At 41.0% G+C, this 18,823-nt stretch overlaps 1 protein-coding gene across 5 annotated transcripts in view; it reads right to left on the minus strand.

The window, feature by feature from the left end:
- Nucleotides 1-1,057: 1,057 nt before the first annotated feature.
- Nucleotides 1,058-18,823, minus strand: part of LOC121882106 (glutamate receptor ionotropic, kainate 2-like) — a 75,208-nt gene continuing 57,442 nt past the window's right edge. For 3 of the 5 annotated variants that reach the window (XM_042390114.1, XM_042390113.1, XM_042390115.1), the window contains exons 12-17: nucleotides 18,262-18,485; nucleotides 14,271-14,389; nucleotides 13,150-13,367; nucleotides 12,186-12,411; nucleotides 8,052-8,302; nucleotides 1,060-4,906 (exon numbers count right to left, since the gene is read on the minus strand). In XM_042390114.1, coding sequence (XP_042246048.1) covers nucleotides 4,742-4,906; nucleotides 8,052-8,302; nucleotides 12,186-12,411; nucleotides 13,150-13,367; nucleotides 14,271-14,389; nucleotides 18,262-18,485 — 1,203 coding nt within the window. In that variant the 3' untranslated portion in view covers nucleotides 1,060-4,741. Of the gene's footprint in view, nucleotides 4,907-8,051; nucleotides 8,303-12,185; nucleotides 12,412-13,149; nucleotides 13,368-14,270; nucleotides 14,390-18,261; nucleotides 18,486-18,823 lie in introns of all 5 variants that reach the window. The other 2 variants (XM_042390116.1, XM_042390112.1) reach the window with 2 other exon arrangements.

Here is an 18,823-nt window from a genome sequence, read left to right on the forward strand (position 1 = left end):
TTAAAGAATCACTTAAAAAGCTATTGGATTATCTGAAAAAATGCAGTTACAAAATTGAAAACAGGACTGTTCTCTTTAAAAAATTTTTTTTTTGAAAAACATGGTTTTCAAAGGACAAAAAATTATCTTCTGCAGTTGCAGTTATTTGCATGTTTGTACTGAACTGCATGTTGCACTTGTGTGATGTGACAAATTCTATTATACTGTATGAAACGACTACTTCAAAGTGGACTTACATGGTTCTTAATCTGGGATCCTGAATTATTAAAGTCATAGGGAAATGAGCAGAGAAATACATTTCCTCCCTCACAAAACCTTCCCTGGCAGGTGCTATTAGCCTATAATATCTGTATGACAAACCAAAGTCACATTCAGAAAGCAATTTTCTGTCCACAACGCAATCTCAGCCATTAATTGCCTAATGAACAAGATGTTATCCAAGGATACCTTTCCAATGACCACTTAGGAAAAGGAGGAAGAGGACTTAATATGATGGAAATAAGTGTGACAGACTAAACGGTCCCCACTGAACGCACTGACGCATGCTCTGACCTTCCCTGTCAATCTGGAGGGCAGACAGGGTGGCCATTTATGTTGTGGTGGTAGAGCTCGGGCTGCGGAAACTGTTTTCATCATTACTCCCACAAAACCTTGTCAGAAACCCAGAGCTGTCTGACCGCCTGCCGCCTGTGGGAGGGAAATAGCAATAAACAATGAAAAATCAGAGAGTCAGGAGGCGTATAACATTTCTTGGGCCCTTTGTGTCAGGCTGTGCAGTCTCCTGTGTATCATTGTGAATTCTACATACTTACGGTCATCTGAATTTCTGTACTCCCAGCGGGGTATGTCAGAAACTCTGTGGCACAAAGCTCAGGCAGGTGCATAGGCGTACCAGTAAAACAATCAGAAAAATAGCTGCCCACAATCCTGATTTGATTAACAATTTAGCAATTACCTAATGTATTCATTTAGATGATACAAATCAAATCTTTGGCCATTTAATCAATTAAAAGAGCCTGACATTTTAGGATAATGCAAGACATAAAGCTCATCATTATGCATGATGGCGTCAGCTGATGCATTCCAAAATTAGTTACCAACACACATCCGCCTGTCTTTCTTCGTTTGATATCAGAAGAATACAAAAATGATGTACGGAAGTTACAATTATTACATTTTTAATGGCATTATTTGTAAAACCTTGCATCAATGTCAAATTCCATGAGCTCATATTTGTTTTCAACAGGACAGCTAAGCCTTTGGAGTCGTTTCTAATGAACATGTCCAGGTATTCAATCACTTCAGCTTGCACCACTAGATCTAGCTGCGTGGAAAATGACAAGCAACACTGGTAGAACGCCAACGAGTTTCAGGATTATGCCTTCCCCCGTCAATTTTCATTATGTCTATATGTGATCGTTTTAGTATATCCTTTCATGTACAGCAGAGATGTCATCACGAGCATTGGCTGGCCCTTGGGTGTGTATGTTTCTTTGTCGGGAATAACAGCCCCGGAATAACAGATCAAATGACTAAACTGGGTATAGTGGGAAGTCAGGGGGTAGTTATGAAGCAACCTACCAAGGATGCTTGTCATTTCACAACATGAAACAGAGTTAAACAGACGAGTGGTGTCGTGGGACCTGATGTGATCTTGTCACTTTGTGGAGAGAATACACGTCTGGAGAAAATTAGTTGATAAATCGGCTGCTCCGCCAACAGGCTATCATTGACAACATGCTCCTGAGTTGCTCAAGTCCACTTGAGGCAACAAGGAAGAAGCATCACTTGGCAGGAGACATTTTGCGATGGTAACATATAGTAAGTTCCTCAAAGCTTTACACATTTACATTCCCATGTGGCCCATAATTGAGGTCCAAAGTAGAAACTGGAGTTAAGGAAACAATCTCACCAAAATGTCCATTTAGTAGCTGTTCTGGAGCTTTTTATCATATCACATGATGTACATCAGCAGATGGAACTGTCCAGTTGGAACTGGAGATGTTCAAATTTCCATTTTTGTCTGGACCGCAACTGCAGGGCCAGTCCTACACGTGGTTATCCATGACTGAGTGAGTGAAAGAGTGAGTGAGTAAATTACACCATTGGTCAGCCGGCCTAGTATTGGCGTTTCCCTATTGGCCGTCATGCTATCAAAATGACTTTATTTACATCATCAGGGGGTGTTTACAGCGCTTCCACTCATAACTCTATCTGCACAGGAGTAGTATCACCTGTGGACCTTATGTGATTTAGAAATTACCTTCCACGTTGGCACAGGATGAGCGAAGTCTGTATTTTACTCAAATTTACTGACATGATCCCACTGGATATGTGTGACAACATGACAGACTGCACTGTTGCACTGCAACTGTTACAGTCTTGTCTCTAAATGACCTAAATACATAACTGATGGAAACAGAGGACAGCAGCGCAATGCAGAGTGATGGTGTTTCCTGCTCAGAACTCTGAGAAGTTGGCTAAACTCCTATTTAAACAGACGCGTACCGGTTTCTCTGCGTCTCCTCCTTTACTGTCCATTGTGATCAACTCTCCGGCTGGCAGCACTGTCAGCAGCCGACAGGAGAGGCGCTGCACGGTGAGTTTGGATTCTGTAACTGAATTAATATTGGGATGCAAATTTTTTATTTCTCTTGACATCCTCACATCACAAACGATGAACAACAGCATTAAAATACGAGTCTTGCAGGTAAAACATGAGACTCATGTAGCTGTTACATCAGTTTAGTGTAGGTGTGCTTGCTGTAACTGCAGTGACTGGGAGGAGATGAGCCTGTCAAAACTTTCATTTATAATTTCCACCACAGCCTCCAGATGAACATTTAATTTCCAGGAATTCACATTATAGATACCACCACTGACTGACTATCCCTGTAACAAACTGGCCCCAGTTTGACACACCCATACACGGTCCAGTCATATACTAGGTTTGGACCTAGTCTTGTTAATGAGCACTTTAAGGAGTCTTTGTGTCTTTAAAGTTGACATGACAACTGAGCAAACTCCATCTGCTGATGGAGATCATGCGATGTGATTGAAAGCTCCAGAACAGCTGCTAAACCTGTGGTGAGATGCAAACTCTACATCTTGTTATTTGCCCATTATTATGTCCTAAAAGCAATATTTTCTGAAATGGTGACTAATATCTTCCAGTGTTCTTACAATGAGATTATTTCAATTTGTTTCAAATAAAGTGACTTTACTCTTCTTCTAATGCAGTAATCTGCCTTATTATAGAGACATTCATTTCTAATAAATTGAGAGTAGCTGATTTGTATTGGAAATATGACGGCCTCCTGAAGCATTTACTGCACTGGCAGATTGTGTTCATTAGTTTAGAAAGACTTTCAAGATTTCATTCCAGTCAAAAATCCAATAATTGTTTGCACTCCACTAGCTTAACAAGCTCATCCCTTTAAGAACATTATGTTTATCTTTACCACAAGCAACATGTGCATTTTTCACTACATCTTCATGGTGACTCATCATTGCTACAGTTAGCTACAAGAGCAACCTTCCAATTTCTCAAATGAGTCACCAGCTTTCCTACTTAGAGCATTGCCTTGGAGGAGCAGGACTGGTTTAGAAATTTCAAATTTACTTTGGAGTTTCATTGTTAAGCCAAAAATCCACCACATTGTCTCCAGACATATATATCCCTCTGTATATACAACTGGCCTCACAAGACTAACAGACAAAAAGACTGTATCTCTGAATGATGAGAGAGATGAGCCCTACACAGCAGAGTTTGAAGCCCCGTAGCCGCCACTTGTCAGAGTTCGAGGGTTGAGGTGGTATCTGCTACATATTTTTGTCCACACGAGGGGCTACCATGATACAAAGTACTACAAAACTTCTTGTTCTTGTACAAAAACAAACATTTTTGTAGAAATCCTGCATTTAAACAACAACTGATACAGAGTGAAAACTGCAGACCGCGTGTAAGGACGGACATGAATGAGAACTTTGACAGTATACATTGCTTGTAGAGGCTTTGAACATAACAGGCATGGTAGAAAGTTCTTTACAATGGCAGAACTTTGGCACGAGAAAGGCGTTACAGAAGAAAACAATGAGTATTCGACAAGGTCAGCATAAATGTTTCCAAACTAGATAATCACTTTTACACATCAGTTCATAGTAAACCATTTGTCACTGACTACCGTTCCCTTTGTTGTTGTGAGATTAGTGTTTGTTCAAATCATTTGCAAGAAACTCAAGCCACTGAGGGGAGGGACCGATGGGGGTCACACACATGGAGGTAAGACAAAAGGGCATTGACATCAACAGAAAAACTACATCTGGTGTTACTGTCACAATAGAGTTTCCCTTCTGCACAGGTGTCAGATGAGAGAGTGTGTGTGTGTGAATATATGTGTTAGATGTATGTGTGTGTGTGTTTGTGTGTTTAGGTCCACTTCTAGTGTGGACCAGATTTATGTTTTGTCCCAAACCTGCTTGGATCCTCTATCAACTTACATTTATCAATTTATCAAGTCTTTCCTTTCCAGCTCCCTTCAAAAAGTGAACGTCACAGTGAGGTGACACTGCTCAGGTATCTATATTTCCACAGGAAACATCTGTCTACATAAGCAAGTGGGTTCAAAAGGAATCCTGTTTTGACTGTTAACCTCACTCAGGGGTTAAGTCAGCATTAATTTGACCCCTTCTCCCCTTCATGGTTTTTACTGAGGGGTGTTTTTCAGGGTGCCTTCAGCCTTTATGCCATGGTTTCCTTTCCTGGGAGTCTCCTGTCGTTGAACGTGTGCATGTTGATGACCTCCTCTGTCTTAACAATGACGGGCGGCTGAGGCTTCTGTTTGAGACGGCGCTGGCACTTCAGAGACACCCGCAGCTCGTCCATCATGGCACTACAGAATGATCGCTGCAGATGGCAAACGAGAAAGAAGGAAAAGTTACAGCTGGCACCGTGCCGTCTGTCACACTGCTCAAACCTACACAACTCTAATTTGTAGAAGAAAGACAATATTGGCGTTTTATTCAATACTGAATGTTGGCAAGACATGAGCTCCGTTGCCAATCAGACAGAAGTTCCTCCTAGGCTGTCTACAAACACGCGATGACAATTCACTTGATTGCATATTGTAAGCATTTAGTGGTAACACTGTCCATTATTAAAGCAACTATGTGTGCATTTTCAACATATTTCTAGCATTTTTCAAATTATTCTGATGGCATAGTTTTTTGTTTGTAGGAAAATGAGTCAATTTTCAGTGAAAATTGGTGCCATCTGTGAGTTTTCAGGGTATTCATTTTCATCTCAGTGATCTCGGGGATTGGGAATGCAGGGGGTAGTGGGGGACTTTTTTTTTTCTTTACCACTAGGGAACCCCAGTGTTAGAAATGTTCAAAATTCTACACTCCGGGGCTTGAATACTTGAAAAATCTGTTAACTTTCAGATTATGTGAATGCTTTACTGGGCAAATGCTTTTGTTTTTATATTTTATATTTTGCTCAGGAAACTGTGTTTTTTTCCTTCTTCTTCATGCTTTTGTGAGTAATGGTTTTGTGTCTGTTACATACAGCATATCATGATTATCCTGCTTCCATTTTGATCAGGAAAAAATTATTTTGATCTCAAGAGCCCATCTTTTCATTGTTGCAAATTAAAGGTGAAAAACTTGTTTAGTGTTATCTTGTTAATATTAAAATATCAAAAATGTGTACCGTTTATATTCAGCAACTGACCATCACTAGATACACGGTACTATTTAACTAGTGATGTTACTAGTTACTACTTACTGTTCAGTAATTTAGACACTTCCGAGTTGAATAAAGGTTGAATTTAGTCAGCATAACCATAACAGCATTACTACTGCTGACCCTAAACCAAAGTATTAAAGGGGTATTCCAAAGACTTGGTACTGGACTTCTAAAAAGTTGGAGACTTTAAGGAGACAGGATCCTACAATTTTCGTAATGCAACTTTCCATAATGCAAAAATCTCAAGACAAAAAAAAAGTTTCAACATTGCACAGGCAAAATAAGGTCAAACCTTTTCATTTAATTCCTAAACAATATTTTCTTTAAAAAATAGACTTTCACTTAAAGGTCTGATGTTGCCTTTTTCACTCAAAGGTTTGAACGCTGTTTCAGAGGCTTTTATAACCTGCCAAGAACTAAATCCGGAAACAATCAACACTTGTAATTTTTTGGCGTGCAAGCAGAAATGTAAAGATACAGAATAAAGGACAAAACATCCACTTTAGCAGATTAAATCCACAACAATTGATATTTTCTTTTAAAACATCAATCACCCCCTTATAGAATGACACACGTTATGTAACTTCTGTAATATGAGGTTCCTTTGTCCCCGCATTATGCATGTGGTGTGAAATCCTATAAAATGTCAATATGCTTGTGCGCCAATGCTGCCAAGACAAATTCCCATAAATTCACTTTCTGATTATGCTAAATCTAATTCAAATTCTTAGTGGGTGTAGGAGGAGAGAAGATATAAGAGAGGGGGGAGAGCAGTAAACTATGAAGCTATTATTTTTGTTTGTGTTTGTGCGTAGGTGTGTGAGATGGATATCGTCTTTTTGTTTTTTTTCTCTCCATTTTTACATACATTTGTCTGGTGTATGAATGAGATATTTTGTACACTCGGGGAAAAGGAGAACTCTGAGATTATGAAAGAAGAGAGGGTCAGGATGGATGAGAGGAAAAAGACAGGGTGAAAAACAATGAGAAGGGGTATGGATTAAGGTGATGGAGAAAGGAAGGAAAATGAGGGGGGTAAAAAAGCTGGAGATGTTAGGGTGGAGGAGGGAAGGAGAGGCTTGTTGTCAGCATGTAAATTACTAGCACCTTGGCAGCCTGGAGATTGTGGCATTTGCAAATTATCTGAATACTGTGACCCAGTCTTGCGGCTCTTGATTAATGATAGCTAAGATGTGCTCCGAAACATATGCGGTCTGTAAAAAAAAGCCAGAAACTAATTACTATTGCAATAAAGTAACATGCTGCCGTGTTGTGCTAATTCTGTATATATAAATAATTAAAACATGCTATCAAAAAGGACTTTCACAATTACCTCATTGCACAAGTTAAAGTGTACTAAAATACACACCCCTTGCTGCGTGATGAATCATGTGCACTCAGTGCTAAAATAGAGCACAGATAGGACAGTCTGAAATATATTCAGTCTCTTGCTAGAAAGAAACATAACCAGAGGGGGGAGAATAAAAAAGCTGCAAACATGCTGCACTGCAGGCATGCTTTCATTTTTCAGACAAATCACAAGATTAAAGGGTGGATTTACATTCTTTAACGTCTGTTTTAAGGGAACACTCGCATGCCTATATGTACATTGAAAGCGTTTTTTGGTGTCTGTTTGTTCCGTCTGTCCATACAGGCTGTGAAGAGATCCCTTCCTGAAATGATTTCATATTAAGAGATTGGGGTCAGAGTCCACAATCCTCCGTCCATGCAGAAATGCATCATACATTTCAGCAGAAGCTAGTTTTCAGCAGGTAGAGTTAGAGAAATCAAATTGGTATCTACCAAAGTTACAGTCATTTTAGTACAACTTTACATCTTTTTGTTACTATCCCTCCACTGCGGCTCAGCAAGGGCACAGGAATTTCAAGCTGAAAAGACTAACTTGTAAAATACCCACTTGGTTTGGCTAACACAGACTAACTTCAGCTCAACTTTAGAGTGCATTTTTGCAAAGCAGAAGGACTGCGGATTACTTCATGGCCAGTGTGAACAGGAGGAACGATTACAGCAATCAGTTGTCTTAAGACAGACTTGAAAAATGTGAACTCGCCCTGCACCTGAAAAAAAGAGCAAAAATGCAAACTACAACCACACTGCAAGTGTACAATACGTTTGCTGTGCTTAAATCAATTTTCATTTGGTTTCATTTTTTACATTTACAATTGAATTAACCTTTAAAAAATGATGGGAAATTGAGAGATGTCAAACCCTAAATGAAACCCAGTTTAAGTAAAATGATGAAATTCTGGATGAAAACAATCTTTAACTCTCCTGACTCCTGTACCTTCTCCAGCTGGGCGTTCTGTTTCGACTTGTAAAGGACCTCCCCTACAGCCACGAACACTGACAGCACCAGTCCCGCAGCCAACACGATGAAGATCCCGCCAATGTTCTGCACCCCCAGAGCGCTGGCTTCTTTGCTTTCCTCCTCGGGACAGCCGTTCCCTCTCCACCACTTCTCCTTCATCATGTGCAGCTTCCCTTCCTCCTGCAGCTGCAGGATGGCTATCGTGATCTTGTCTCTGTACGGAGAGCCTGCGTGGACCAAAACACAACATGAGACTAGTGAACAAGGATAATAGCTAAATATGAAAAAATATGATTACGCCTAGCATAGTCATTGTAAAGTGGATATACACAGTATAAAACCAGTGGTGGGTGTATGAAACACATTCTGGCTCACATGTGATCATATAACCTGTCATGTTATTGTTGGCTTCTTAGAGGGAGTTTTTTGTAAGTCCTTCCTCAAATCCCACTAATCCCTATATTCACAGAGTGATTCCAAAATTCTCACTCCTCTCTGCAGTGTGTGAATTATAATGCACAGGGAGTTGGCAACAAAGACTTGGCTTTGTAAAAGCAGAGCTGCTGTTAATTCTGATGAATTAGCTGCTGTTTGCACACACTTTCATACAGCATAAATGGTGTGTATAAAGAAGGAAAACAGAGAGGCCCAGTGGGGTGTATATTACATGGGTGCATGTGTGTGAGGGATTATACTATGTGTATATCTGAGATAGGGTTGCGCTATCAGTGTGTTTTTATGCATGTTAATGCCATGATGAGTAAAAGAGCCCAAATCCACAGACAGTGGGAGGACGCCAGAATTAGCGGCGAGGCATTAAGACGCAGCGGGTGTTGGTGTGATCAAAGGAGGAGTAATCGGAGTGGGGTCGTGTTCTTCTCCCATCCACAGCGTGTTTGACACAACACACGGCCGATCGTGGCGCAGCACACACGCTCTGCCCCAACCGGGCCAAGAAAGATTAATACTCACTGTGAGCGTTCATGTTTCATTTATAAACTGCTTTAAAAGCTTGTTAGTGTATTTATGTGATTACAGAACTCATACGTAATGAAGCCTGGTTATACTTTTCCATTTCAGGCATTCGGTTAATGCACTTATTCAGAGTTGAAAATGTAGTAAAATGTCCATAATGGCAACATAATATAAATCATTTACAAACATGGGAACATTTTGTGCTAAAACTCGGGGGGGAAATGAAGTGAATCTAGCTGCAGGTAGCAGCAGGTAGCATCATTGCATGTGCTGTTCTCATACAGTTTTGCCTGTCAGCCCCTTTAGGTGATTCCCTTTCTGTCTCATCTATCATTTATCTACTGCCATCCATCATGCTTTCATCTCAAAGTCTTGCCGTATTTAGACTGATAAAGGGGACATTAATGCATAAGTGGAAAATTACACAGAGTGCCACTCATTTTGGAAAGCATGTCTTCATATGTTTACTTCTTTATTCATTAATAGACGAGTATTGTTGTTAAGTGTACCCACCTGTACACTTAGTGTGCTTGCCTGTGTTTGTGAGATGGTGATGTTAAGTACATGTATAAATCTATGCATTGTGTGCATGTACAGTAGACATGTACTGTTCTGAATACAGAGTCATATATATGCATGTGAGCGCGCATGTGAGAAGCATATGCTTGCTTCATTTGAAGATGAGAGATCTATCAAGTATCTGAGTCCCCTGATTCTGGCTCCCCTCATATTTCAAATGATTAATGATAGCTTAACAAAGCAGGCCTTGGATAAATGCTAATAGGATAGGTCCTTAGAGAGGAGGATATGGAGAGCGGGGCTCGGGCGAATGGAAAAGCGCTGTGCTTGACACACTGTGCATACACAACTACCTGACAGATGTTCAACACCAGAAGACATCCATCACTCTTGCACTGTCTGGCCTCAAGTATTAATGTGATCACAGTTTAAGTCGATAGCTGCAGATGACGCATTTGCGTTTTGGGAACAGGATGTGTGAAAACCGACAAGCACTTAAAGGTTAAGACATATTATTCAGCTTGCGCTGGTTTATTGCTGTAACAGCCCAACAGGGAATGAGCTGCTAAACAGCGTTCAGAAGGGCCAAAGGTTACAGGCGAAAGGCTGACATGAAGACTGAGGTCTTCATAATGTTTGGGACAAGGACACATGAAAGTCTGACAGAAGAAAAAAGAAAGAAAATATTCCTATTCTTCCAAGAGGACTGCTGGCATGAAAACAGAACTCACTTTGAACTAATGAAGAAAGCATCTCGAGACCATTTCTATTACAGAAGAAAGATTTTAGAGGCTGTAATCAGCTTTATTTCTGAAATATTGAGCTATGAACATCAGCATTAGAGATTAAAATGAGTTAGTGGGCAGTAATAACTTTGAGAGCAGATATTTTTTTATGCATTTAAATATTGAGCCACTTATCACTGAATTAAAGGATTTGAGATATGAGATATTTGAGATATGTTTTGGAGTAATATATTGTGAGTAAAAAAGAACTCACCCATGTTCTAGGTGTATGTGTACATCCCAAGGGCATCAGTGTAAGTACTCCTGCACTTAGTGCGCCACAGTGGGACTATATTTCACAGCACCACCTCAGCTTTGTTACAGCCACGGCAATCATAGCATCTCTGCAGATCCATAACTGCCCCATACTCATCACTAGTAGCTGGGTCCAGATGTGGATGGCCGGAATTAATCCTCCGTATTTTGATGGCCTTCATATCACTGATGATAGATGTGGCCATTACAGCTGGCTGCAGTGCTCTCCGTGGCCTCGTCACGACCACTCTAACCTCGACGACACCGGGATTGAAACCGTCACCAGCTTTCAGCCAGGGTCCCGTGGAGTGTCAGGGTTGTGAGCTGACAAATTTATTACCCCTGACACAGACTGTTTTATATGCAACAAAAACTGCTACTTGGAAGTGGAAAATATATAATATAATTTGCTGAAATGCCAAATTCAAGGAAAACACAGCTCCTCTGCCTTGTCATCAGATAATGCTCCTTTTAAAATGTCACCATACTCGTTTCTGACAGGATCTGGGTCAAATAAGCAATTGAAACTATTCTCACTGCTTGTTTTATACAAGCAGCAGCTACTACAGCTTGAGCTACCACAATGCGGAAGCACCTTAAAGTGCAATGCCACTGAGGGCCACCAGGTGCTGGCTCCGGTTGACTACCACTCAAAAAGCATCAACTTCTCTGTCAATCATTTTTTTCAATGTCTCATTATAATCTAAATCACTAAATTCGGACCCTCTAATAAGTGTGCTGGTGGCCATTTTGGAAATTATTGCTCCATTAATAAGATTTACGGAAAGCATGAATTGGCCTTAACATTCACTTCGGTCCAAGGTAGCGGGGCGTGTTTCCAGAACATGAAAGGTTACACCCTCACTCCTCATTTGGAAGGTCGGAAAAAGATTGTGCTGTACCCTAAACCGCAACTCCAAGCTTCAAGTGCAAACCATAGGTATCGTCACACCTTGCAGCGTCCATCTTTATATATAGTCTATGGTTTTATACTCACCAAAGTGCTTTGTTGTTGTGGTTTAACGCTCAGATACAGTTCAGACATTGTCAAGTAAGTCAGAGAGAAGTGCACTGAAGTAACTAGGTTGCTTTCTGTGATTTTTTTCATAGTCTTCCTCTCACGATCTTGTCTTGTGTGATACCACAGTAAGCTAAAACACACCATTAAAGGTATTTGTGAACATTTAACCCCGCTTTGCTTCTCTACTGTGTAAATAATCTAGTGAGAAAATCATTTTAGCTCAAAAAAGAAAAACCACACTCGCTAAAGCAGAGCTCAAAGAGCACCTTTTTCTTTAGCTCTAGGCACATTTTAACCTTATCCATAAATTCAACCTCTTCAGCCATTCGTTTTTCATTAAGCTGAACCTTTTACACCTTACTCTGTTGAACCATTATACCCGCGACCCCATCAATAAAGGTCAACCTCACCGTTCTCAAAGCATATTCGTCATCTTCACTATATACCTTTTATCTGTGACAGTACCTGGAGTATCTCTCTATAACCTAAAGCTATTCAAACGTTTCATAACACAGCAGGCGACACAGAGGTGTATAGAGGTTTGAAGTATTTTACCCATAGGTGTTCCCACTCCGTAGGCTTTGGAATCTATGAGGCCTCCGATCTGTGTGAGGTTGCAGTTGCGCTGGGTCACAAACTCGATAGTGGTGGACTCCATGAGGAAGGCGTAGTCCGAGGTCAAAACGCGCTGGATGCCCTCCTCCACGTTCTTGACCATCACAGATTGCCTCCTGCTGTTCATGAATTCCCACATCTTATCATAGGTGGAGATCTTTGTCTTCTGCAAGAAACCAGAGAACAGAAGTGGAATGAGATTGGTAGCAGTACTAGTCAACTCTACATTCTGCTGTTGTTAGGATAAATTTCAGTGCGTAACTCAAGAACTATACACAAGTAAAGTACAAGTACTTTAGATTTGTACTTGAGTATTTCCATTCCATCCTTCTTTATACTTTTACTCTGCTTCATTTATTTGACAGCTTTAGTTACTTTACAGAATAAGATTTTACACACATGACAGATGATTAGCTAATAGGATTGACTGTTGTAGATTAAACTACACAACAGCATAAAACAGTTAAAATTAGCTCCACCATGACCAGCTAGTCCTGTAAAATGCTTACATATTAATGCATCAGAAATAATAATATAATATTATACTGCAATAAAAGTGTAACTCTGACAGAAGCCATTTTTCTGCATTATGAGCTTTTTTTTACTTTTGATAAATTAATTTTGCAAAAAATACTAACATACTTAATTGACATTTTCAATGCATTTTACTTGTGAGAGAGTATTTTTATTCTGCAGTATTGCTACTTTTACTTATGTAAAAGATGTGAATATGTCCTCCACCACAGAACTTTTTATTACTCAGGATATTTGGTTGTTTCCTAATGCAATTACGAAACTTTTTTGATAAACAAAAGCCTGTGTGTACTAATATTTATATGAAAAAGAAAGGAAGTTAATCAGTGAAAGAAGACCACTCTATAAGACCTATGGCAGACCCAGCTACCTTGAAAAAGGTCATGGTGGCACCGTCCTCCACCACACCATACAGGATTTTAGTTTGCTTGGCCAGGTCATCGGCTGAGTCTATGGGGGACTCCATCCTCTCCACAGTGAGGAAGGCAGCCAGGTTGGCCGTATAGGAGGAAATTATGATGAGGGTGAAGAACCACCAGATGCCTCCCACTATTCGAGTTGACAGCGCCTTGGGCATGAGCTCTGAGCCTGAGGTGATAGAGGTGGTTAGTGGTTTCCTTTTAACCATGTAAAAACAACAAGATTAATTCCTTTAAAAACAGTCAAACTTGTTTCGAGAGCTTTCTTGAAGATTTCAGTTGAGGCAGTTGCGCCACTTGCTTCAAGATGAAAATCACTTGAGAAAGCTCTCGAAACAAGATGATTGTTGGATTTCAAACAAGCTAAATTTTTTCGTCCCAGACACGAGTGCTTTAAATAACGCAGGACACACAGAAAAGTGCCATTGAGAATGTCTCCTGCGAAGAAGGTGTTTGCATGAATCAATCACATAACACCGAACACATTCAATATTGATTATCAACTGAGTGGAGAAGTGACAGGCTGTTTGGGCCAGAGAGTCATGTACCCAAGGTAACCTCACATCCTGACTCTAGACCCCACTGATCTCTGGGTGCTGATGGGCCAAAGGCAAGAAGAGAGGACACTGGGTATAAGTGCTATCATTACTATCATATACAGCTTATTTATATACAGTATACTGTTTGAATACATTTCTTTAATCTTGATATTTGAGCTACTGTTGATAGAAACATAATGTATTATGACTCAGGGATTTAAAAGGAAGGTTATATCACTGTTGCTGATTTTACTCAAGTGTTATAAGGGCTATTTAGACTCTTTTATACTGTATTACTCATATACACATATAGGTTTATCTATATTCCTATGAGCTACGCTGATTGAAGTTTAAAAAAAAACCAAAACATTACATGCACATTTACTCTAAGTTCTGTCTTCCTAGCAGTGGACCCCCAGAGGTCTCTCTTTGTTGCTGCTGGCTTGGATAAAACAACCCAACCCTCAGAGACAGTGGGATATAGAGAGCTCCAGCTCCACAGAGCAACAGCAGCCACAGGCTGAGGCAACTACCTTGCTGCATGAGAGCCCCAACTCCAAACCAGAAACTATTGAGCAGCGTAAAATTGTTTTCCACTACATCCGAGTCTGGGTTGCATGGGTGCGGGTTGTACCACTCATAGGGGCTAAACCTATAAAGGAGAGAGCAGAGAGAGAGTTATGTCAGCACAAAGCACAGAACAGTGTGTTCCCTGGTGCAGATTAAATGGCAGATAAAACATAAATTTTAAAAGACTGTGAGCATGGACAAAGAGAATGTAAATGTGTAGGAATCCTGTGTTGTGGCCTCAGGGTCAGAGCTTCTGCAGAGACCAAAGCGAATCATTCAGGCTTTCGCCGAGATCAACTTATTGGCATATTCAAATGCCATCAGTTTATTGTGAGAACAGATCAATAGGCTGGAATAACACTGTCACTGGTGATAATGTCCCAGTGCGTGATGATCTTTGGAGCTCATTTGGATTCACTGACTCAGGAGCCTTTATGTGTTTTCCGCAGCAACTCCAATCACTGTTCCTCTGCGGATCCTTCTCACACCCTCAACACGGGACTAGCGCTTTCATTTTTTTCTTCTGGGCTATGTTCTTCCCCTCCTTAGTTGATTTTCCTCTTTTCTCACAATCCTTTCACACCTTCATTTATATCACTATCCCTAACAATTCCCACCACAAAAACCAACACCTAATTTTAACCCTATTGCCTTGCTCCCCCTATGAACCTACCCCTTTTACCCCCTTGCCTCCTGCTGCCTGCCTCGGCTGACTGTCAGTGTCTTCAGGTCAGTTGTGGACATTTCTCATTTATTATCCTGAGCAAAAGTGGCATGGCATTAGCGCAGGGTGATTGGGTTAGCGTTAAGCATCAGTAGCTGATTGAGTTTGTGCTGAAGTGGTTGATAGAGGGAACATTGCTTATGCAGAGTTGAGGGGCCCATCAGGTAAGGCTGTTTAGGAGTTTTCTCCCCAACATACTGCATGCTAATAAGCCTGTGGGCCGAGTCTTATGGATTGAAACTATGCAGCAATGTGATGCCGTTTGTCAGCTGCGCCTTCTAGAGACGCACAGGGATATATATACTATATTTACAAGACACTGAGCAGCATTTCACATTACCAACCCAAATTTTATATGACGGCTGTTTTATGGTAGCACTATTTGCTAGAGAGACTACATGATTGCTGTAGTTGTACATAAAGATATGCCATTTGATCTTTCTTTGTTGCCACAGCAGCCTAATTAAGGGTCTTATTTTACAAGCACCGTGAATGTGGCAACATTTTTGTCATATTGCTCTTCCTTTACAGTTATTTTCTATGCTGTCCCCTTGAGATTCATCTACGTGGACGTGGCTGTGATGACACACTATAATTCTTCCTGTCAACCCCATCAGGATCCCTGATTGCTAGAATGTCAATGAGCTCTGTCTCCTTGGATCCACAGGCAACTGAAACTGCACAATGGCCTTGTGGTGCTGTGCGGAACGCAGTGTGTGCGCGCGCTGGAATGCGTGTATGTTTTTATGCCTGTGTGTGTGTGTGTGTCAACCCCCCCCCCCCCCCCCCCCCCCCCGGTGCATGAATGTTTGCGCATGTGCCTTTATGGCTGTGTGGGTGTGCATTTGTCTGTGGTGGCAACTGTGTTTACATTGGCTCAATCAAATCTATCTCGAAGTCAAATATTGTCTGTGATGATATATTTAGGTTGTTGTTCACAGATGTTACATATAATGTTGAGCTGCAGCCTGAGGCTTATTGTGGGTGAACATCTGATTGTGAGTGACCTTACAGTATGTACTGTGCATGAGGCAGTGGGTGTAATTCTACGCAACACACACTTGATTGGATTGTGTTTGTCCCTCTCAGTGTCTACATGTGTATTCTGTACGCGTCGGGACCGATGGCTCCTCTGTATGACCTTTGCCTGCAGCCGGCCCATATTCCTGCGGGCCATGTTCTGCACACCGATCACCAGGAAGAAGGGGATGTGGAACATGCGGACGTAAGGTCACCTCCTCACACCAAGCATGAGGGACATGTCGAATTGCACACAGAATTATAAAAGGATTCTTCCTCTCTCTCTCTCTCTCTCCCCCCCTCTCCTGTTCCTCTCCCCCGTCGCCAGTCCCCATCCACAATAACACGACCCGCTCCCTCCATTAACTGTCTGTTGGATTCAATTACTTTGGCTTGGCTTTATAGATCTGTTGCCTTTGTTCTCCTGGGCCAAGTGCAGATGTTGTATTGAAGGTGTTAAAATGAGTGGCGTCCGGTACATGAACTGCAAAACTGCAATAGCCTGTAATTACATGTAAACATGTTATAATGCGATTTCAATCAGCCGTTCTTCTTTGCAGGTGGACATTTTCTACGCTAAAAAAAGGTTTACGATATGAGAGAATAGCATTTGTTTTGTTACTAAAGAGAGAAATCAACTCAACCACAGACAGGGTTGGAACAAGCCACTGAGTGGAATGTATTTCTCTGGAGCTTTAAGTGAGATAGCTTATTTCGTCAGGAAAAAAAAAAGTGTATGTGTGTGGGAAGCTGTTCAAAGACATTCTGAATCCCTGGTGAGATTGAGGTGTTTAGTGTTTTATTGCGCAAAACTGGGACTTCATAAGCTCACTCCACACTCTATTTGGAGAGGATTAAAGAAAATAATATACTCTGCATTTAGGGGATTGACCAATCAATCGGTGGCTGTGCAATCAATACTACAATTATGAGAGAACGAGCTCAGCAAACTGCAGAGAACACTGTAAGTCAGATTTAAACTTTCCTGAATATTTTTGGTCACATAGTGTGAGGACAAGCACTATTTATTGCCATGGTGTGCAAAAAAAAAAGGTACAATGCATGCACACAGACAAGAGCAGTATAATTTAATAAAAGTACTGAGGCTATTTCATTACAGCCAGATGAATATCAATATAATTGCATGCTAATCACTTACCCTGACCAACCGTGAAACAAAGGGCTATGGGTACAATTTGCATATTCTGAACTAACTTAGGTGACAGTTGCTGCTTTCCTCTCATGTGATCATTTTGCCGGTAACATTTGATGAAATGTGCATTAAACCCAAACCTCTCAGGATCAAAGCAGAAGAAGAGGAGCCCTGGGGTTAACACACGTCTTTCTACATCGGTCATGCATCAGGGTTTTTTTTGGGGAGGCGGTGGGGGGTTCATCTAGATATTGTAAGAACTGTACTTGCACAATGTCAGCATTGCGCTTGTACATTTCTTACAGCTGATTAAGAGATATGTGCCGGGTAGCTGATTTTACAGTTGCTGATGCATGCTCAAATATACATGGGACAGGGTGAGGAATCAGCTCATTTTTAAAGACCATACCAGTGTTTTTACTTACTTTCATCATCATCATTTACTGTAATGAGATCAGAGTAAACATTTATTCCTCTTCTTTTCTTTAAACTATCTTTTTGACATTGGATGATAATTAAGCTAAAACCACAGATTGTTTTGAAAACTTTTCTATGTGGTTAGTTCAAGAGCTAGTGGGAGGCTGTGAAATCTGAGATTTGCTGATTGGAAAAAAAACTGTTGAATGCTTCTCCCTCAAGACTACATTTAACTTGTATTTTTAAGTAATGAAAATCCAACTTTGACAATAACAGGGTATCTAAAAAGCTTGTATACTTTGGGAAATCATCAACAGGGTTGTAAAGGATAAGATAACATGCAAAAACACTGGTATGGTCCTCTGAGGTAATGTATTTCGATTTGATATTCTTTTGTCGTAGACCATATCTACATCACTGAGGTCATCTAAGAATAAAGAGGCATGCGCTGCCTCTTACAGGAGTGCTTTTTCCACCAGTCACAGTTTGATGGTTTTCAGTGAATAAATTACCCTCTTCAGGCCCAGAGAGAGCAACTGCTGCGTGTTAGTGGAAGCAGACAAACAGGTAGGGGAGGAAGGAAGTGGAGGATGTAGGGAAGAAAGGATGGAGGAAGCAAAAGGGAGGGTTGACATGTTACCTGGCTATGACAAACAGCACACAACTGACACCCAAGCAAGCCAGCAGAATATACATCCAGATATCGGGCGAGAGGGGGTTGAGGAAGGAGAAGACCCCTGGGTTGGTGCCATTGGGCTTGCGGTACAGGATACTTATCCCCAGCGTCATGAAGGGCTTGGAGAAGTCAATGACCTTCTCTCTGACGTAGGTGATGGCCAGAGGAGCTACTGCCAGGTCTGCTTTCTGCAATTTGATAATAGGCACAGAGCGGAGAAGTGGGGGTTAGGTGTTTGAGTCCATCAATAAAAAAAGCTGAGGTACCACACTAACAACAAATCGAATTAACATCTGATTTCTGTCGACAGCCAGCCTGGTCTATATGTGCAGGAGGAAGAGCCATGACAGAGGAGAGAAAATAACCAGGGTCATTAGTTCAGCTAGATTAGTAGCTAGGCAGCTGAGTTTTTATGGAAATCGCAGGTTATATGTCTGATCCTTCTTATGTGGTGTCAAAGGTGAGTCACTAAGGCAACAATCTTGGGATTAGATTAATCTGTGACGAATTAACCCCGTGTCCTAGC

The sequence above is a fragment of the Thunnus maccoyii genome, chromosome 17 (genome assembly GCF_910596095.1).
Source record: "Thunnus maccoyii chromosome 17, fThuMac1.1, whole genome shotgun sequence".
NCBI lineage: Eukaryota > Metazoa > Chordata > Actinopteri > Scombriformes > Scombridae > Thunnus > Thunnus maccoyii.